The sequence below is a fragment of the Chlamydotis macqueenii genome, chromosome 19, assembly GCF_036417535.1.
Source record: "Chlamydotis macqueenii isolate bChlMac1 chromosome 19, bChlMac1.mat, whole genome shotgun sequence".
NCBI lineage: Eukaryota > Metazoa > Chordata > Aves > Otidiformes > Otididae > Chlamydotis > Chlamydotis macqueenii.
In genome coordinates, this window is record NC_141574.1 from 5,323,877 (window position 1) to 5,346,363 (window position 22,487).

Sequence of the window (22,487 nt, forward strand, 5' to 3'; positions counted from 1 at the left end):
TTTAGTCTTTCAGACTTCTGTAACTTAATTCCTGCTGGTAAAAACATGCTGGAAATTACAGCTGAATTACAGCCATGTGTGGGTTTGGAACAACAAATATCACATAGTTCTGTCCCTAAACTTACAAAATATAGGCCTTCATTCCCAGTATCTTCATCTTCTTGACATTAATGTACAAATATCTTGCACACTCACATGCAAACATTTATTTATGCCGTTCGTTTTTCAGTTGAAAATATCAGATCGGATTCTGCATCCATTTAGTAGAGATACAAACACAGGACATGTTTCTGAAGCTGTTACCACACCACTGCGTAATATTTGGATTCTCCATTCAGTATTTCCATTACACACACTTAATTTTCCCTTTAAATTTCCTCAGCTGTTCCTTGTCACAATCATCTACTGGTTGCCGTGAAGTTGGCAGCACTAATGCAAAGCTTTGTTTTATTAAAAAGGTAAATTAATGACTGAAATATTGTTTAAAATTAAATAAAAATATTGGTTTGGGATTTAGATACTTTTTTTCCATGTTAAAATAATATGCTTGGAGGGTTTAGATAACACATTCTAGAAGAGTTTTTTTGTTATTTAGATTAAATAATTTTATTTTTATATATTGTTAAAAATAGTAAATCCTTTTAAGAAATTACTGAACATAAATTAAGGGTATATTTTTCCACCTTGTTTTAACATTTACAATTTATACAGATTTGCTCTTCTGACAGAGGTCTCTGTTATTTCACTTTTCCTTACCTTGGGAGGAACGTGTGACAGTAGAGCTGTCTATAGAACTATGAGAGGAGCATTACAACAGTAAAACCAGTTCCAAGGCCCTATACCCAGTTACGCTATCTTCCTGGGTTCCTAAATTTACTAGAAAAGGTTGCATTTCTTTGTGCTTTGTGTGTGACTGGGGAGGCTGATGAAAGATTCTTGCCCATCAGCCCTTCATACCGAGTCTTGCTGGCAGGACAGGTACAGCATCCGCTATAAATAACAGCCGGCCATCTGTGTTTGTACAACCGCCCAAAACTTGTCTCCACTTTTAACTGGTGCCAACTTTAGTGGCTGGAGAGTTGAAACATGTTGACCCAATTTTCTTGTCACCTAGATATTGGCAGGTGATGATTCTCAGTTGTTTTCAGCAATGTTCTGGGATCTATGAGTAATTCCTTTAGCAACACAGACTGAACCAGACTTGCCATTTAATCAGTGATAGGTCAGCGTTTAACCGCTTGATTGTTTTTCTGGAAATGTGATGTGCGTATCTTGAACACCACAGTGTGCTTCTTAGCGAGCAAGATGGGAAGAACAGACAGAAAAGGTCATGAGAAAGCAGACTTTGTTGTTGCTGTGCTGCAAGAAAGGTAATCAGAAGTGTCTCACACTTAGTTACTTTGAAAATGAATCTCTGACTAAATTCAGTTACATGTAAAGATCTCAGGCTTAAAATATCCCTGAAAATTGGTGCAGATTCTGTTATAATGTATAAAAGAAACTATACTTGATACACATGAGCACAGAGAGACAATAAGCTTAAAATCCACACAGCTATTGCCTTTTGGGGCATTCAAGCAGTGATTCAGCTGTGTTCTGGTATTGTCTTGGGAAGTTTCTGCTTCACTGTATAGTCCAGGCTGCTCTTACTGAGCTGCCATCCTTCTGGATGCATGCATTTGGAATTACAATAATGATCATGAGGGTACCTTCTAATTTGACTGTAATTCAAACACTGCTTTCTCAGCTCCCTGGCCCTAATTGCAGCTCACTGAGGCAGCCAGCCACACTCACCATGCAGACTGGAATAACTGCCTGCTACCAAACAAATGTAAATTAAGAACTGAAACAACTGCTTTGCTGCGCTTTGCAGAATGAGTACTACAGGTGATGGGTCACATTCAAGTGGTAGAAGTCCTTGGGTTAGTTTGCATCTTTTCTCTTCCCTGTGGGTACATTACAGCAGGACTTATTAGACTTATTAGGTCAGGTTTAAAAGAACTGCATGGTCCACGCTACAGTTTCGTGAACTCAGTTTGCAGAGCAAGGCTACCTCGGAAACAGCAACCACGTTTGTGCTCTGATCATTTTTTTTTTCTGGGCAGCGATGGCGTCTGTGCTGACAGCTGCGCACTCTTGTTATGTTGTGCTAGCATTTTTGGCTCTTTGCCTCTGAGATTCCACTGGGATTAGTAGCATGGAGATGGTGATTACTGCCACAGAAATAATAGGAAGAAAGTCACATTAAAACATAAAAGGGAAAGAAGGGATCCTTTCAAAATGTATGGCAAAGATAGGACTCAGCTTTAATACTACTCTGCCCAGAAGGATCCATCATAGCTCTTCTTGACAGAGCAATAGGAAAATGAAATTTCTTCTAACTGAGAAGTCGACACATTTCTTTCCTCATCCCTGAAACAGCAGCTTGCCTGCTATTCTCCAACACACACCATTGGTGTTGAAAAGTGCTGTGTAATTCCATTCTCTTAGAGGTAATGACATTATTAGCATGACATTGTAGAGCACAGTTCATTCTGGGTAGGCATGCTGCAAACATCACTAGAGGAGTGCTGGATGGAATATATAATTTATGTAGGGGAGAAAACTGTACGCTTATGGCAAGCATTTGCTGTGTAGTAGTCAGCAACTGGCTAACTGAGGCTACTCAGACTAAGTACCACACTTTTTGGATGAAGCCCAAGTTTTTAGCAATGGCTTATGCCATTGATTCTTCAACTTTTACTATTTACTGATTTTCTAACAATTGTACCTTTTTTTTTTTTTCCAATAGGGATGAAGGTGTATTCAGAGGCCGATAGAGTTTAGAGCTGCTGAAAACCAAATTATGGCTTTTGAGTTCCAGTTCCAGCTCTGTAACTGACTCGTATTTTAATTTCCTGCCCATAAACTGCGGGTGAGGTTCACAGTACTATTCTCAGAGAGGCTGTAAAGATAGATTATTTTGCATTTTAAATTTAAACTATTATGAGATTTATTGATAGAAGCCCTAAAGCTGTGTAAATTAATGCACCATAATTAGCACAATGTATGTTATTATTGTAGTAATGTGCACATTTGTTAAGGTCAATCTGTATCAGGTTGTCTTTTCTGAAGCGCAGCTGAATAGACAAATTGGCACCCAAACATTCTGAATGTGCTGTGGGAACAGATACTGACCAGAAGTAGTAAAGTTCATGGTTAATTTCTTCTCTGGAATCACCAAACTTCAGCCTCGAGTCATCACATCAGGTCAGTCAGTTTCTAATTAGCCCTCAGCTTATAGGCTATTGGCTATTTCTGTGTCTAAGAACTATGAATTTGAAGACAATGCAGCAGCTATTGCCCCCTAAAATAATGCTGAGTAAGCAGAAAGAGAGTATCCGGAGTCATGAAGAATAAAAAGAAGGCAGTGACCCTGACCCAGAAAAATACCAAACGGGAAGCATCACCATATTGAAATCAAGTTGAGAGCTGCTTTGCCTACCTTTCCATAATCACAATCTAGGAAGAGATCAGTAAACATTTGCCTCCACGTATCACGTCTTGCTGCTTCTTGGAAGTCATCAGCACACTGACAGAGATGCTTCAGGATTTCTTGGAACATTTCTTTTGAAAAGTGTTCAGTGTAGGAATGGATGTACTGTGGAGACAAAGCAGCAGTGTAAATGGCTAGCTTGCTTTGAGTGTTTTCACCTTTATCTGAATGCTTAAAAATCTATTGCATGCAAAGAAATGTGTGTGAATTTGTAGTTTAATCTGCTAACGTAATGCAAACTTGGTGCACGGATGCTGCACTGTCTACTTTGTTCTTTGGAAGCAGCAATATTCTCCAAGCAAGCTCAGGACACTGCTGTGCCAGGCACTGCACAGATGCGTATTGAGCAGCTCCTTTCCTGGCCCAGAGGTCACTTATCCTGTTCAGTGGTTCAGAGATGCTGGACCAGAGTCCCTCCTATGAAATGTCATTGCTTAAGCTCAGTTATCTCAGGGAGGATATAAGTACTCCATGGTTTTCTGCAGCATTTAGTATTCCGGACTTTATTCCCAAGGAGGCATTTGGAGCCATCAGTTTTTGGAGAACTGACAGTCACTCAACTCACTAATACCACAAAATGACCACTGCCCACAGTTTCCGTGTTTAGAGAACCAGTCTGGATACAATAAAAAAAAAAAAAAGGAAAGAACCTTTTGAAAATGTGCCTGCTGTCACCCAAGTCCTCTGACACTGGGACTACTACTGGGTCGAGATTTATTTTAAGTTCTAGCCTTGGAGACACTTTAACACTTTGGATTTATAGGCATGTGGTTTTTATGAGCAAAAGCAATATGGTTCTAAAAATGTGGTGTGCATGACATAAATAATAATGGTCATTGGAACAAACCACAATCCCAAAGCCTGTGCTGAATTATTACAGCAGGTTTCTGGAGGCAGCCACCATAACAGGGAGCCCATGCAGTTAAAAGGAGGAATTTGCAAAACACAGAATGTTTCTCATTATCCCATTTTTAGAGTATGGGTACCTGACATTAATGCTGGAACATCTGGGACTTGTTGAAATGCAGCACAGGCATTAATGAACTGAAATATTAATAGATGTTATTATTATTCATGCCTATATTGCATAATTTCCAAGTACATGGGACAAGTGGAGAAGAGAGGAAGAGCAGAAAAGCAGCAGCCAATGACCCGGGGGGTGGCTGGTGGCAAAGAAGAACTCCTAACGCAATGTATGTTTTTCCTGCATTTCAGCATAAAAAGAGAGGATGTAGGTGGGTTGGAGAGAGGGTGGCAGATCTGGGGCTGCAAGTATCTACTAGCTTTCCAGAGCTATTACGGCCTGGCGCCCGGTGACAGATGAACCTTAGAGACGACAGCAGTTGGGAGGAGGCAGGCTGGACAAGCAGCTTGTTATTTTGCGTGTCATCTTGATGACACATCCACAGGCTGGTGTATTAATACTGCTGTCTAACAGCTCCGCAGAAAATTTTTCAGAAGCGTATGTTCGGCTATGTGGGCAGGAGGAACTACTGTAGAGGCATAAGCTTTTCTTAGCTGATGTGTGTAAAGCACTCTACTGTGTCAAGTACTGCACACATAATAAGCACACACTTATTTATTATTAACCAAGAGATTTTGACACCCATCCGAAGGAAGCTGGCACACTTCCTTCTTGCTATCCCGTGTAAGACTTCGCTGTAGTCTGTGAACACGTTATCATCAATACCAACGGATCTTTGCGTTTTGTTCCTGCTGATCTCAATAGAAATCGAGGAAGCCACATGCAATCATGACAAATAATCTCACCTTTAAAGCCTGATTCTGACCCTACAAAGGCAATGTGAGCATTTCCCTTGGTGTCAATAGCTTTGTGTCAGGCTGCTGGGGGTTCTGCATGTTAGAGTGCAGAAAAAGAACTGTGAAAAAGCTTGTGAAATAAACTATTAAGGACTGGTCTCTGGGATTTAAATACTTTTAATATAAACAACCCCATGAGCTTGTCATGAAGGATGTAAAAATTCAACAGCCACTGTTTTGCATGTCTGAAAAACCCCCTGAAACTCAGCAACAACAATGTGTGAGGTCTCTTGAGTTTCTAACAGCCTTTAGGTAACCCAGAGCTGCACTGAATTCAAGGGAGGGGGAGGAAAAAGCACCATTTAATTTTAAGGTCCATTAAAAAGCAATGTTTTCCACATGTGAAAGAGCCTGGACCAGTGTGGAGAAAGATCATCTCCCTGGTTTTGGTGGATGATGCAAACTGATGAACAAAGGTAAATTGTAGCTGAGGATTAGAAACAACCCTTCCTGAGACCGAGGCCTGTGATTATGGAGCAGTTCCCAAGGGAAGTGATGAAAGCCCCATCATTTGATTCAATTAAAACCAGAGTGGAAAAAGCATCAGAGAATCTATTCTGAGAACAACACTGCACTGGCTGGTAAATCAGACAGCTTGATAGCCCGTATCTTGTGTACTCCTGATCTCTGTTGTCATATTTTTAACTACACTAAAACAAAGAGCACATAAAATATATTTTAAAACATTTTTCTAATGCTAATGAAGCATAAATTCATTCAGTGCTTACACATATACCGTAGGGGTTATGGATTGTTGCTTCATTTCAGTGACAAAAGCAATTCTCTGGGCTGCCATTATCCACAATAGTTTTCTTAATTAAACGCAGTTATTCTGAGGTTAAATTTAAAAATACCTCATTTCATGCTTAAAAAAGCCTACAAGTTATCATAAAAATGCATCTCTGTGCAAAATACCAGACATGTGAGTCTCCTGAGAGTGAAGAAGGCACAAAAATCACACATGGTTGCTTGAAATTAGGCTCTGCACAGCTGCTTTATGCTCTGTTTTTAATTATCGTAACAGCACCCACTAGCACTGCTGCAATTGAGGATCTGTCATTATTTCTATTCTAAACATCCCTTTTCACAGGTTTAATTACCCAGCCATAAAATTTAGCTTTGTCTTAGGTAGAAATGGCTGGCAAAGTCTTGGCCTAGAGAGTTTTTCAGTAAATTTAGTTTGAACTGATTTGGTTGTTTTCAAATTGATGAAGAGCAGAGTAATGGGGTGAAACTTCCAACTATATTTTGTGATTTTGGTGAGCTAAAACCACACTTCTGATGTTTCTCAATGACAGCTTTCGATTTTAAAACTGTGTATTTTTCAGCCTAGTTATGCTTCACAAGCATTTATGATATTTGTTGCAGTTTGGTTATGGTTCAGGCCAGTAATAGTTCAGGGCAAAAATGATAGAGCTTCTTATCCCAGTTAATCACTTGTTAGGTTTTTCTACAGTTCATGGAATTTCATCAGAAATAACAATACTTTGGGGACAGTATTATTACCTCATGCTAATGGTTATACTGGGACACCGACCCTCCCTTGAACAGCCAATGCAAAATCAGAATTCGTAAGTGATTCCAGATTTCTCTCCTTGCAATGTCTTGGTGACAGAGGGCTTTGGCATTCTGGAAAGGGACTGAGAGGGATGTCCTAAACCCCACTGCTTCTAGAGCAGCTTCTCAGAGAGCAGCGTAGGCTGCAGCTCTGAGGAAAGCAAAATACTTGTCCCTTGCTGGCCAGAATGGAAGTGTTGTAACAGCAGAGGAGGGGTATGGAGATGGAACGTGAAATGTCCTGATACAACCAGTTACCTGGGATGCTGGAGAAGTGAAGCCCTTCACTTACTCATCTTAGCTGTCCCCAGGGAAATGCTACCACTTTGCGATAAACATCATCTTCTGAATCAGATGCTCTTATTTCATTTCTCACCTCTATGAATTCATCAATGGTTACTTTTTTTTCCAGTGTGTCTACGATTTCCAGCTTCTTGTCAGAGACTGCTAGTAAAAAAATGAAGGGATATTGGTTTAGAAAGCAAACAGTTGTAGTTTCCCATATTGCACACATTTTTTTTCCACACTGTATGTTACATTAACGTTTTTCTCATGTTGGATTACATTTATTGGAGGCTATCCTGTTTCTTCTGCTGAGAATTCGCACTTACCTATTCAGAACTGTATGGTCGTATTTGTTCTTGACATATGTTGCTGCAAATTGCAATGATTTTAATGGAACTTACAACTAATTATCTGAGAAAATTATTATTTTTTAATTAATAAACAGATAAAACAACCTTAAAATTCTGAGGACATGAATTCTGCTTTGCAAGACTGGAATCTGAAAGTCAGTAATTTTCCCAAGAAGCTCTGTGGGAATATTTTTATTGATTGTAATGTTCAAAACTATATTTTGGTCAGCTTCGGGGCTGCTACAATGGAACTGAGAAGGTATGTCAAACATCTACACAGATTTCTGAATGAGGTCTTTGATCACAGGCACACTATTTCTGTTGGGATTATCTTTCTGTTCTTTCGTCTAGAATACATCAGGAATTAAGAGAAAATTCCATTATTGCATTTACAATATGCAATGCACCATACAATGCATTTATCTCGTGTTGGTTAAGACATTCCAAAACTGTACATTATCTTTATTAAACGATAAAACAAAGCTTAATGTTCATTAATCTGTATTGGATGCTATTAAACAAAATACATTAAGAAATGGAGATGTGCTATATGACGTAAAGCACCTCCAGCATGTGGAGAGCAAACATCTGGACAGAAACTTCCTTCTCAATCTCACGTCCCAGTATCTATTCGCACTGGAGAAGCACAGCCAGCACAGTAGGAGCACCAGGGCTGTGTTTGCCATTCGTACAACGTCCTACCAATATAGGACGATTACTCAGAGGAACAGTTCTGTAATACAGAAAGGGCTGAGCAAGGGCAAGCTCTCGACAGAGGTGATGCCAGCAGCAAGCAGAAATGCACTCCGGAGGTTCCCTGCTTATCATCCCATCTTCCCGCAAAGGCAGATTTGTTATTATTGATGATCATTGCAGGCTATCGATGTAAAGGGCTGGCAGCAGGCTGTATGTTGCCACTTCCATGTTCCTGGCTCTATCTATTAAATTATCATTATTCAGGGAGGTCAAGTGTAAGCTATGTAAAGTGGACAGGAATTATGGAAATCTTTCTGTGCTGAGTGCTCTGATACAGAGGTCCTTGTGCTGTGTATGCCTGGGCCTGGCGAAGGGAACGGCTAGGCAAGATGTGGGATTTAGTGAAGCGTTAAGTAAGCTTCAGCATTTTCCCTGACACCATAAAAGGTAAAAACACTGTCAGACTTTAATTTTCTAGACCCTACCTTTCTTCCATACCTCCCAGTATGCCAAGCTGGCGTGGGATTTCCAAGACCTCCCATTAGACAAGGAGAACCATGGGACAGAGTAAATGAAGGTTCTTACAGGGATTCTTAAAAACTGTGACATGTCACATGTCTCTAGAAGATTTTTTAAACTTATTCCATACTTTTCAAGATCATATTAACGAACCACGTGGCGGTTCAGTCTCTTTCCAGTCTGTCTGAACTGGGGTTCATACCCTAGCTGGTGAACTGCCCTTAGAGATCCTCTCTCTATTTTCAAACCCATTTGCTGTTTGCTCACCATTTGCATCAGAATTCAGGTCACAGAACTAAAACTAAAGGAGACACATAAAAAACTTACCTTTTCTCACATCTATGGGAGCAGAAGCAATGACATCTGAAAAAGCCCTCAAGGCACTCTGGACCTACAAATCAAAGTAATAGCCAAAGGCCTGTTTCATGCAGACAACAGTAGGCAATTATTAAAATAAATCACCTAGGATAATCAGTCGCATGGGCCAGCAATGCTTCTTACCACACATAGGTGGGCCCTGTTAAATGTAGACCTTGTCTATGTTGTGCTCCGCGTAACCACAGGACTATTTCCTAGGGGCCTTGTGTAACTTGAAAGAAAGATGCTTGTACCAAGAGATGTATTACAATTACTGCAAATCTCATCTTTTATGAGCTGCAGTCACAGGGACAGACAGAAGATTGAATGGAGGGCACAGGAGAGCAAAAGTGGCTGCCCCAGACCTTTTTAAGGGGATTCTGAGGGATAACCAGCTGCAGAGCAGGACATGCAGTGATGAGGTATGTATCCAACAACCTCAGGAGCCTCTGAGTACCTCTCAGGGCATTTAGCTTCTCAGGATCTCTGTGGAGATTGCATTGCAATCCTTCCATGTGCTGGAGGGAGATGAGGGCTTGGTGAGGCTGAGTGGTAGACAGCGACCTGCACCCCAGCCCCAAGGGATGCCCGAGCCATTACCCATCCTTGTGCTGCATGCTGCCATGCCAGGGCAGACTGCGCTCTCACAATCTTCCTTTTCCTCCCGTGTGGAACAATTACAGCTGTGTGTTAACAAAGATCATCCCTAGTTACCAGTGCAAGCGGTATTCTGCCACGGACATCCGCTGCCCACTCTTTGAACTGAGTTGCCAGCGCCTCCTTTCTCATCTCTTTCTCCTGAGACTTCATATTGTCCACCTGCTCCCTTTCCTTCCAATTGTTCTTTGCCTCAGCCTTCATCCTGGCCAGCCTGGAGGACATGGGAATATGGTTTAGAAAGATACCATCATAAACATATTTAAGATAGATTAAGCCTACCCTGAAGAACAAAAGGAAAGGAAATAACTTCTTACTGAAATTCTTATACTTCTACTACAAGCAGATTTTTCTCCAAAGAAATACTTGATGTTTGGGACACAAAATTACTAGTGTGACTATTGGACTAGATAGAAGTAATCTGTGTTTTCAGAGGGCAGCTGCAAGGAGGTAAGAGTATTTATATTCTGACATTTATCATCTCTTGAAATCTACAGTAAGTATGAATCTGAAGAAATAACCTCTGACTGTCAGATACGTGCATGCGGAGAGAACCTCTTGTAGAGTATTTGGTAGACATAAGGGGAAATTATCTGTACAGCTCTCCTAGTTTCTGTAGTTTCAGCAGTGATAAATTTTACCTTCACATTTATAATGGCATTAATCATTTCTTGTGTAGATGTCCTTCAATTTCCTTTCAATTTCAGCAGGAATAGAGGTACCTAACTTTGCTACACTTGATTTACTAACAAAATTACATCAGTATACATTTGTCTCAAAGCCTAAGTACCATTTCACACAAGCACTTCACTGGCAAAGAACAAAGTTTAATGAAATTTCTTAAGCAGTCTCACACAATAAAGTCCTTACTGCCTTAGGACCAGGGATAATACAACAACCTCACCATCATTTTGAACACATAAAGTTTGCAAGCTTGGACTAAATGTTCCTCCCATGTTCTTCCCAATCCTCCATTTCACACAACAAAAGAACTGAATAAAATTGATCATGTAAAACTGATATGCTTTGGTTTTGATTTTGTTCATTTATGAAATGGGAAAAAAGCCTTTAGGAAGTTCAAAATGCTTAAAGCCAAAGGATCATTTCATATGGGGAGAACAGTTCCTGCTCACGGAGGCTGCTGGAATCTCTCGGCGTTGCGACAGCTGCCCTGCTTACCCTGCAGCCATTCGAGGGAGGGGAACTGCTCCTCTCTTGTACCTGGGAACACACTAGCCAGAAACTATATTTTAACTAACAATTTCTGCTCCCTTCTTCCCCCTGTGTTCCATATATTGTGAAGATGAGCTGATCCTGTCCTTGCTTTCTTGTGTTGCTATGGGGTCATCCTAGAAATTATAAAACAATGATATTTTCTTTAATGAATGGAAAAGTTGTTTAACATGTTACAGCAATACACTGTGATCACGGTGAGTTTGGTCAGTAGGAACTTGTTCTTCATGGCCACTGATCACAGAGGTTTCTTAGTGAATGACTGGGTTCCTTAATCAGTCGTGGGCACTGCAGCAGTGCCTGCTGAGGCAGTCCAGCCTCTGGCACTCTGACAGCAGGGGAAAAGTAAAATAATTTCGTACCTTCTGTCTCCTTCAAAGACACAGCAAAGAGGAGGTATGCGGCAGGTACCAAGCTAAATGGACTAACAGATTTTTCTCCAATGCATGCTGCAGACAGAAAGAGAAAACCAGACCATTTATAGCTGCAGCTCCTCCTGAGGAGCGGGTGGCAGCAGAGCTAGGGCCATGCTGGGAGTTCCCAAGGTGCTCTGGCGATTAACTTGGGCAGTGCCCAGCACAAGTTACATCCATGCTGCACCTGCACTGTGCTGCAGTTTTGCATTTATTTCCAGGGCCCTAAAACACCAGGCAGCTGCATCCTCTGCCTGGTGACCCAAGTGTGGGACAAAATGTCTCCTCTCTAGACAATAACAGCAAAACAGGTATAAGAGTGCTGGACACCCGACTCAAAGTGAGCTCATTTCGGTATTCGACATTTCCAGAAAGGATGAGATGGCACTGAGGGTGACTTCTCCCTGGAGAACGAAACATGTTTCTTCAGGAAGACAGCCGCCTGACTCCCACACAGGGATGGGTGACTCAGACTGAAGGGCTACCATCCCTGGACAAATAAAGTCTCCGTTTCAGGTATCAATCCATTTGGATAAGGCATTTCTCCCATCTGTTCTCCTGCATGCCTTGACTCCCAGTCAGGTGGCAGTTCAGGAGGAAGCCTGAAAGAGCTCACTGAGGGCTGCTATGCTTTAGATAAGAACCTGTGGTGAGACCCTGCCCTTCCTGAAGGTAAAGTCAAGGTTCTCAGGAGCTTTACTGGGGCCAGAATTTCACTCCTCATCTTTCTGGTGCTTATGTGAGGGCTTTTGCGCACAGACTGGCATTTCTCTTGTAATATTTATTTTTCCTGTTTAGAAAGCCAGGGACTCTCATTAGGAGTCTCAGTGCTACATGGTGTCGGTAAAATCCTCTGTGCTGCTGTGGTTTAAGAATTCTATGCAAATCCCACAATACAGCCATCACAAATATGTAAATCCTCAGCTGCTGTGAATGCAAATCCCATGATAGTACTACCAGCGGATATGCAAAACCTGCTACAGCTATGGCTACATAAGCCCCCGTGGCAGCACTGTCTACAGAGAGATTGATCTCTGCAAATCTTGATAGTCACTTCCTTTGCATCAGCTCTGATAGCTACAAATTGAGAACCTGTCTCCAAATGTAAACATGGACTTAACAGCCAAGGCCAAGATAACATGTCACTGGTAGCCAACACTTTGCATTCTACAGGAAAATCTGACCTCTTCAGAAATAAGCTCTGATTCACAATGAAAGCTAACAGTATTTTAGCAGAAAAAAAAACCCAAACCAAAGACAAGCAAAAAACCAACCCGAAACCCCAGGAAATTTTATGTATTTTAATTTGATTTCTTTTGGGAAATAAAAACTACATATGGTTCTGAACTTCCTGCATCCAAATGTTCTTCTGTGATGCAATATGAATGGCGAAACAGTCCCCAAAACAAAGGTGTGGCAACATTGGCATCCTAAACATTCCCCCAGAACAGTCTGTGCTTGAGTGAAAGCTCACTGAAAAAGAAGATGTTTCCCCAGATCGTTAGTTTCAGTGGATCAGCATTTAAAAAATAAAAATAAAATTGAAAATCTTTTACCAGCTCTGGTTGTACTACTGTATGTCTGCTTATGAAGAAAAACCAAAAAGCTGAGCTCTAACACACTGGCCACGATCAGTCAGTTATAATTATTTTTATCTGTGGGAAAAAAGGAGGTAAGTGACTGTACGAAATTCATGTACCACTCTGCTTTAGTTGTATTCACACAAGACGTTCCTATGAACTGTAACATTACGTGGACTAGAAATGTAGAGAGACAGAAACTCAGAGCAATAGAGAGAGATTTAACATATTATTTTATTAATTATAATATTGGGAACTTCAATTATCTTCATTTAGAGTTTATGCATAAGGCATGTCAACATTTTACTTCCCTAATTCCTGACACTGAAACCCAGAATCCAATTTTCAAGCTGGATGTACTATTTATGCAAATAGAAGAGACAGCCATTCAAATAGAAGTTATTATTCTATGAAGACAGATATAGAATAAAGAGATCTAGTAGTGAATGAGTAATTTTGACATCATTCACAATCACCTCTGGGTCATTTATAAGCACGAATGTTCACTTCTGTATTTTTCTGAATAGAGCAATGAAAATGAAAGCATTATTGCTCACCTAATGCACTCACCTTCTAACCTTAGCATATTGTAAGATGCTATGGAACCCCCTTCTGATATTCATTAAATATTATACTAAAGCAAGCAGCCTAGAACACACCTCAGAAATAAGCAACATAATAAAATACAAACCAGTTTTGACTTTAGAGAGAAAAAAAAGAATCTGAAAGGAAAGCCTAAGCAAAAATCCCAGGAGAAGGAGTTTCTACAATCTGCCATGACAATATTGTTGTTGGTTTGGTCAAAAGAAATCATCCTGAAGGAGGAAAAAAAAGGTTATCTTTTTATTAAGTTTGGAAGACTATAGAAGAAAAGATCTGAAGAATCCATAGACCTTTGATACTAACACCTGTCCTAAAGAACTGCTCTCACTAGCCTCAACCAGTTTGAAAGCAACTTGCACTCCACATATGTAATTATGATAGAGTCTAAAGAGGAATTATATACTTGTGAAGGGCAGAATATTGCCTTAAACAGGAATAACTAGTGTTCCATTTTGTGTGACATGTTCTGGCATTTGTCCCGCTTGTCAAGTTTTTATGAGAGACAGCTACCATCTCTGGCACTGCACTCCACAAGGTTAATTTGGTTCAACACTTTGCCAGGCAGGCTGCAGTCACACCATTCCTTTTGTAAAACACAGACCAAGACACCAGCTCGAGTCTTGTGACCAGCCACAACTCTCTCACCTCTCTGATGTTGTACCTGGTATCCCAGTTTTCAGCTCCTCTGTGACCATCTTCATTCCTCTCAGGTACGGACCTGGTGTTGGAGAAATACCATACTGAGGGTTATGTCTCATCAGATATTCTCCAAGAAAATTAATGGGGTTAAATTTGGTTGCTTCTTTGTCTGATGTAAGCACATCCTTTCTTTCCACTTCCATTAACAGTTTTTCCACTCCTGGGATTAATGTAGGTAAGAGTTTGTCAAGCAAATAGATGCGAGTATCTAGTGACTCTTTATCTTCACTGAACCACTCTTTGGACAGCCAGTCACAGGGTTCTCTCTTCTTTAACTTTTCTTCTTCTGCCTTTTGTGTGTGAATCATCTTCACCTTTGTCTCTTGCAGTCTCAGACACCTCTGCTGTACTTTGTCATAAAAACAGGCTTTCCACGGAGCGTGATTACTAAGACATGGCAGCTCATCACTCCCTTGATTTCTCTTCATTCCTGTGGCAGTCGTACTCTTACCTCCAAGTTTGGGACGTTTTAGACCTGCAGTTTTTGCTGCTTCTTCTGGCTGAGCAGCCATACTTCAATCACTGTGACACAGAACAAAAGCAGCATATTATTTAATGCCCAAAGATGCAGCAGTGTCCTAGCAGATGACACGGGAAGAAAGTCTATTATTAGGAATTAACTAATATTCTTTTTCGATGTCCTTTTCTATTCTGTTACTGCTGCTTTGTACTCTTAAATAAATACAGCTCCTTTACTTCAAAGATCAGTAAATGATTTATAAAGATTAATTATGTATCACAACAGCCCTTGAAGACAGAGCAACTAAATAAGCGTGTTCCTTTCTTACGGGAAGAAACTGAGACACAGAAAAGAAGTGATTAATTCCAGGTCACTCAAAGACTCAGAAACCAAGCAGTGAACAGTGCTGGGCAGTCTTGTCCCCCAGTTCTAACCAGTGGATTCCTCTTATCATTATTTCTGTCTAGGTCCCATTCCATGCCTCCAGGAAATTCAGTGGATATGAGACGAAGCAAATAATGGCAAATACCAGATGCCTAGGAGCAAGATTTCTGTACATGCTGCCTTCTGCTTCATCTTTTCTGTAGCTGTGGAAAACAGTGAGGAAGCTTGTCCCATAGACTACTTAATTTCAACTTTGGCAACTATTTTTAACTCCGGACGTTTTGTTACAGTAACGAGGACACAGGTGTACGGGTCAGCAGAGCTCCTACAGAAAGGGAAACTCTATACCATGAACTCTGTAATTAAGCTGTTCACAAGCACTTAATCGTGTAGATTATTCTGTAAAAGACAGACCTACAGAGACTTGCAGATATCTCCCTTTACAATTTCCTAAACTCTACAGTTTCCTTCTCAAAATGTAAATTCTGAAGAAACTGAGTTGCTCACAAGGCACAAGTTGAAAACTATTGCTGTGTCTCCACAAATAACTGCATCTGTAATGGGACTCACACATACAGAACGGAGAAGAATGTTGCCTACTTGATTCGAAGCATGAAAAATCACCACCATACTGCAAAAACCCAACTCAGTGTTAAACAACAGCAAGGGAATTGTGATATTAACAATGAGAACCTAATGCCTTTCCAAATTAAAGATGAAACTCCACTCTGAACTGGCTGCCAGACTATCCTTCTCAAGCTCTTATTTAAAAGTGCTTTTCACTAAGGCCTTTCAGTATCCATAGCAATGCTGTTGCTTTTGATACGTTTTGCTCTTCATGTTTAGCATTTGTAACTGTTCTGAAGAGTTCAGCCTTCCAGGAAGTGCACAAAAGTGATCTACAGCCCTTCTGGTACACAAATGTAATTACTAATGTGCTGACCTTCTGGTTCACAACCATTGTTTGAGTCCAAATACTCTTGCATAGGTGGGATGCTTCACAGCGCTAAATTTCTATGTCTGTTTTCTTGATGGGCTTGTTGGCACCTTCTGGTAATTAGACGGCAAAGATGATTAGCTGCTGTGGAATGAGATGGATTTATGGATCAAGCTGCCTGCCTGACCCACACAGAGGATTTTAAGATAGTAGCTGGTTTTGCCACTGAAGGACATGAGCTGTAACAGAGTCCAGATTTATAATAATAGAAAGGGAAACTTGTCAACCTGTCAAATTGTTCCTTGCTTAGGTGAGTTTCTTTCAATAAGCTGTAAAACCAGACTCTTTCTGGTTCAAAGCAGGGTGTTAACCAAATGTTTTGGTCACAATCCAAATCAGCTGGTTTTGTTGTGCCAAAATAAACTGTTCTTGCCATTTCAAATTCTTATGTTATTTTTTAACATCCTTTATGGAACTGCAGTTTCTGTACAATGTTAAGGGACAACTGCACTCTGCTTTATGAGGTGGCTGACTCTGAATGATGATGAATATATTTTCTACACTGCGCTCAACCATTTGTTAGGATGATTTTGAGGATTAGTGAATGTTCATAAAGTATCTCTATGTCTCTGAACAAACCAAAACAAAACAAAAAACAACTCAGTGCGGCTGTTCTGTCTCGATTCCATGGCACTCGCATAACTTGCAGGATGGAAGCAGGGCATGGAGAACTATGCCCACTGCTTTAATGCAGGACAGATAAAGACTGAGAGAGTATGAAAGAACATACAAACAGCATATAAGTGTACAAACAACTAAGGAGTGCTAAAATCAGGCCCTGAAACTTGGAATTTGTCAAGGATTACAGGGACACACCTCCAGTTTGTGTAAGACACCACAGCTCATAAACTTCAGTGCTGATTAACGTTAGTTGAGAATTTGGCCCATCATACATAGAGCTCCCGAGGCCTATGGCATTCCCAAGTGGAGGCCTGATTGTCCAAATAATAGTAAGCATGCTGCACAGAGGCAAGCTTTAGGAACACCCAGCACATTTGAAATGTGATATAAAGTTTCCTGTAAGCCTTTGTTCAAGCTGAAGGCAAGATAAGCTTTTCATTATTTAGTAGGATGCCACTTTCCTGGCTCCTTTTCTGTGAGAGAAATATTTTTGCTGGAATCCTTGCAGGTACAAAAAGATGATCTCTCAGTTTTCGGTACAAAACCCAAATTTGCTCATAAATAAGATTTTTATAGTTTCATCATTATTCTGATAGGGGATTTTGATGGGTGGGATGGGGCCAGGAAAGGCTAAAGTTTGTCTAGGAGACATTTGAGTTACAAAAATCCTTTCAAAAACAGTCTCCAATCTCTTTGACGCTCTATCGCTCAGAAGTAGTTTTGCCTTTCCCTAGCGTGCTTCATAGAGCATGTTTATCTCACCAATCACAAAGAGCCCGATACCCTTTTCATACATGACCCTCTTTTCAAGAACAACTAAAATTTTAAAAGACTTTCTGTTTTGCTTTCTGAAGCTTTGAAGAACTGTTTTTCTTACCTTTGGAGCAGGTATCAAAATAGATCTTATTCCTCCTGCTTTGAAAGTGGCTTTGCAAATGAACAGGAATTTAATATATGCCCATCTGTTCTCAACCATTAAAATCTTAAAGTGAATTAGGAATTTCTCAGACCTGCTGTGGAGCTGGGCTGTGAATTTTACTCCTCTCTCTGTTTGCAGTTGCTAAGCAATAATCCCAAAGGTTGCTATGTCTCTTCCACGACTCAGAATTGCTGTAGGTTGTCTTTTGGCTTTGGCAGCCCAACAGACTCTTCTGTACTGAACTTAGATGACTGCATCACAGGACTGCAAATAAAATAAAATAAAAAGAGTATGAATAGCAACAGACAACATGAAAGGCACAAATAGTCAGAGAGAGAATCCACAGGTGCCTGGTGACAGGAGGTTTACCTTCACATTCAAAACTTGAAATAGAAGATTTAATATAAATAACAGGGTTTTTTTTAAATCTGATACAGTTACCGTCAGGGTCACATTTGTTCTCTACTTTAAGAACTCTGAAGTTTTAATCGTGGACTCAAAAATACCATTCTCTAAAATCTTCATCAGGTCACTTGTTATTTATTATAGCACCCACCACACCAAAGTAAATAATTAATTTGTAAAACTCTGAGACTGGAAATAGCTCTAAGTGACATGCACCCAGAATCCCAACATAAACCCAGTACAACGTTTATACTGCCCTTAAAAAAAGGTTCAGTTTTGTTCCTAAGACCTGCCATATAATTTAGAAAGTGTGCATGCTATGCACAGATTTTTTACAATGAGGAAATTTGCTCAGAAATTACAATAACAATTGCACTTTAGTGGACAGTCAAAAGCTTCAATTTTCTTTGATTTTCTTTTATTTCTGCCACTTTCTTTTCTGGAAAGGAGGACGCTGTAGAAATTTCTGGTGTTTGTACCCAGCAACATTTATTTTCCTCTATGTAGTCCTGTACGTATTTAAAAAAAGAAATAATTATTGTAACAACTTCTATAGATACCTTTGGCCATTTGTGCTAAGCATCTCTCTGAAATAACGTTTCTTCTGGCTACTCAGAAATACCACTGGAATGCCCAGCTTGCGCCATAGACACTACAATAGTGACTTGATTTTACAATTCAGTATTTGCTTACAGAGAGGAAACACAGCACAAAAAACCCCACAAAAACATGTAAGTCAACTTTCATGTGAAAAATACGCCATAATAGATTATCTTTTCTTTGCCATTTATTTGAAAAAACATCTATCAGAAGGAAATATGCTCATTGCAGTGTACTTCCAAGATGTGTTGAAATATAGCATCGATTATGTCAATAAAATGAAGTAGAAAATTAGCGCACAGGAATAATTTAAAACGAGGCTTTAAACTGGATTGTGCTCTTTTTCCCTCAAAGCAGTTTGCACATGATGAGCTCCTGTTATCTCTTCTCCCAGGTGGGTTTGATTGTTCCCCTTTGCAATACAGAATTCTGTTGCTATTACGATTAACTTAGCAAACTTTTCCCTTTTTTTTTTTTTTTGGTATGAAACATAAATTTAAAAAATACTCTCCCTTTTCTTAAAGTGTTTTTTTTTTACCCCCAAATAAGAGCATACAAATAGAACACGGAAGGAGGGATAAAGACAGCTGTATTTTTATTTTTCTGGAAGTGAAATCCCTTGGGTTAAGCAAACCTTTAATCGCACCCTGTTTAACTTGGCTGTTATCCCTTAGTGTTTTTGCTAAGCATATATATATATAAAAAAGTGTATCCTTTTATTATGCCATCAAATACTTGCACTGTTGACAAAATAATGGGCTGACTATGTCATCACAGATGTTTCGCTGCAATTGCCTCTCCATCTTTTTTTATTTTTCTGGGTAAGACACATTTTGGGAGCACTCTGTTGCCTTTTGCAGCTGATGCCAAGATTACGCAATAAAAGCCTCGACATGTAGTAATAATAACTTGTGTTAGCCAGAGAAATGTTTGCAGTGTATTAAGAAAAGAAAATCATCAGTTTTGGAAATGTGTACAAAACCAGCTCGTGTACAGCTTCACATCCTTTAAACGACACATTGGGCTAAAGCTGCAGGTGCTGACCACAGTGCTTTCAGCACAGGGAAGAATAAGGCCACAGGCTTCCAGTCTCTTTTTTTTTGTACCAGCCATGATGCTGTGACCACAGGCTGCCCTCTAATTGCTCTTTTCAATCAGAATACATCTGTCTTATAGCATCCTCCTCCACATTTAAATTCTGCTGCTAAAAAACATTGCAGATGCAAATTGTACCTTTCTAATGACTTGGAAAACCATTGCAATCTGGGATCATTGTAGTTAACAACTGATATGTTGGACCTTTAGCTAACTGTAAATAGCAACTCCATTATTTACTTGTGGTAAATGTTTTTTAAAAGTATTTGCTGTTCAATACCTGGAAGAGCTACCGGATATATGAAAATTACACAAAAGCGTATTTTGGAAGCTGGCTTGAATAATCATTTCTTGATAGTAATCCATGCATGACTTGCCCAAACTTCAGAATGAAACACCAGTCCCAGGTGAGGAAACTGCTAGAATACTCCGGGAAATTGTAGTCCTCCATCTATCGTCTGCATCAACGCAGAGGTATCTGAACAGAAGCTACATGCCTTGAAGCAGTCCTGCATTTGCAGGAATTCATTTGAGTGAAATAAAACAATAACCTAGATATTATGCTTTAGAGAAAGGTGAAGAGCATTAAGATTCCTATCATATGCCAGAGAAGGAAAAACTTTCCCATCTTCAAATGTGACTCCTGCCTTCACTGAAAATCATGGCAAAAACTTCACAGCAGCATGGCCTTATATCTGGCTACCACCTCAACACGGTGGCTAGTAACCACAAAGCACCTCTTTCTGCTAAACTTCACGATACTTTGTACAACCAATATGTAGCAAACGCCAAGCACCTGAATCCACGCTACTTAGGTTCCCAAAATCTTCTCCAAGGGATTACTGACGTGATGCAGGATCATTTTTACCTGAAAGGAAGAAATGCTTTGCCAGGAGACAAAGCACTCTTTCAGCTTCACAGAAAATAAGACAGAAAAATGTAGTTAGGAAAACAAACACCATATCTGAATAAAATACAACAAAAAAGCATCTATAATGAATATAGCAGCAAACCTAAAGAGTCTTTAAAGTTACTGAAAACAAAAAGGTTCCCATGTGCTCCATTATGCTGTTGATCCATGACAGTTTTAGTTAACGTTTTACTTCTGTTCTTTCCTGAACTGGGTATGAACTAAATAAAACATTGAATAATATGAAAAATATATGTTATACAGTTCAGTTATACAGCTGGAATAAATAGCAAACAAGTAGCACACCTAACAGCCTTACTGTCTGACTATGTCATCTGACAGTGTGAAAAAATCTGGTACGTGCAACTCACAAGCACAGAGCAGTCCTTTTGCTCCCAAAACTTGCAGCACGCTTTACCTATAATGATAAAAGGATGTCAGTATTTGCCACAGTCTTTGCCAATTTGTATCCACTGTACAGCTACACCAAAACCACATCTGTATTGCAGATTTGCCCACAAAAAAAAAGTTAAGGCATTTAATAAATAAATGGGAGGGAGGGACCAGACAAGAGGCTGCTCAGAAAAAGACATTGTTTTATTGGGAACTTGTGGAATATTCAAAACTTGGGGGATACTAATTTAAAAGGGGTCTGGAAGGCATTTTCTTGACCTCTATGCCTATGCCATAAATCAGAGCATGCTGCTAGCACACTTTCCATAAATATTGTGTTTCAAAATAACAACATGATGGCTGTAAAAGGCAGGACAATAACTCTTTGTTTACCTATGGATTTTGGTTATTCTCCCCGTGTGCTTGAATCCCACTGGGGGCTCTTTTGGCCTCTGTCATGTGCAAGATCCCAGCTTGCTGTGCAGTGCACTCTGTAAGCTCAGCTTTAATCCAGTTTAGGGAGCCTGTCCTTCATCCTCTCTTGTCTCTTAGGAGGCAAAATGCCTCCTTAGCGAGCCTGACTTCTTCGTTGCAGTGAAGCCCAGTTACCAGAGCCTCCTTGCTATTATTTTGACTGCAGGGCACTGAGGAATAGCCTAAAGAGCTACCATGTGGCTTCTGTGGCGCTTAGATTTACAGGGGAAAAAAAATCCCATACAGCCCTGTCAGTCTGCGGAGCAGATGAAAGCAGTATGAACCACGCGCTTAAAAGTAATCTATGGGTTAATACGCAGTCTTGACAAAGAAGTTTGCTCTGTTTCATATTTAGAATGGCTTCTGTTTATCCTATGTAGTGTCATTAGATGCCCAAGACAATTCTTGATCCCAATTGCCTCCTTGCCAAGAGTCCCACAAGCTGGATAACTCCAGCCTGAAACTGGGAAGCAAATGAAGCTTAACAGTGTTTGGCCCTTTGTCTCAGAACCCAAACTGTCAAGCAGCATTGCATTCTGGGCATGTTTGCATGCCTAAAATGTCATGTAGACTTACTAGACTGCTTTTTGGTGTTTGGGCTTGCACATTGATGTATAAATAGGTGTTATATGCTGTTTTCATTACAGAAAGAGTAAGCAGAAGCTAGTGTGTGAGCATTAAGGCCAAGAGTCACGGAGTACGGTGCCATACACAGTCACAGCTCCCAGCAGGATGGGAATCCCGAATACCACCGCTTTCACATACCAGAGCGCCCTGCCAGGAGCCACGTTCTGGGCGCCCGCAGCCGAGGCGGCACACATTACTAAATCCCATCCCTCGGGCTGAGGGGCCGGAGTGGGAACGACCAGATCCACCCCGCCTCCCAAGCCAGGCCCGCAGGCGGTGCCGGCCGGGGCAGAGCCG

General features: G+C 40.4%; 1 protein-coding gene across 2 annotated transcripts in view; it reads right to left on the reverse strand.

The window, feature by feature from the left end:
• EFCAB5 (EF-hand calcium binding domain 5) overlaps window positions 1-22,416 on the reverse strand; it is a 40,839-nt gene extending 18,423 nt beyond the window's left edge. The window contains exons 1-8 of one of the 2 annotated variants that reach the window (XM_086762916.1): window positions 22,329-22,416; window positions 21,068-21,114; window positions 17,778-17,950; window positions 14,252-14,827; window positions 9,835-9,991; window positions 9,091-9,154; window positions 7,290-7,357; window positions 3,485-3,640 (exon numbers count right to left, since the gene is read on the reverse strand). In XM_086762916.1, the coding sequence (XP_086619042.1) occupies window positions 3,485-3,640; window positions 7,290-7,357; window positions 9,091-9,154; window positions 9,835-9,991; window positions 14,252-14,817 (1,011 nt within the window). In that variant the 5' untranslated portion in view covers window positions 14,818-14,827; window positions 17,778-17,950; window positions 21,068-21,114; window positions 22,329-22,416. Of the gene's footprint in view, window positions 1-3,484; window positions 3,641-7,289; window positions 7,358-9,090; window positions 9,155-9,834; window positions 9,992-14,251; window positions 14,828-17,777; window positions 17,951-21,002; window positions 21,116-22,328 lie in introns of those variants that run through there. The other variant, XM_086762917.1, reaches the window with a different exon arrangement.
• Window positions 22,417-22,487: the final 71 nt, after the last annotated feature.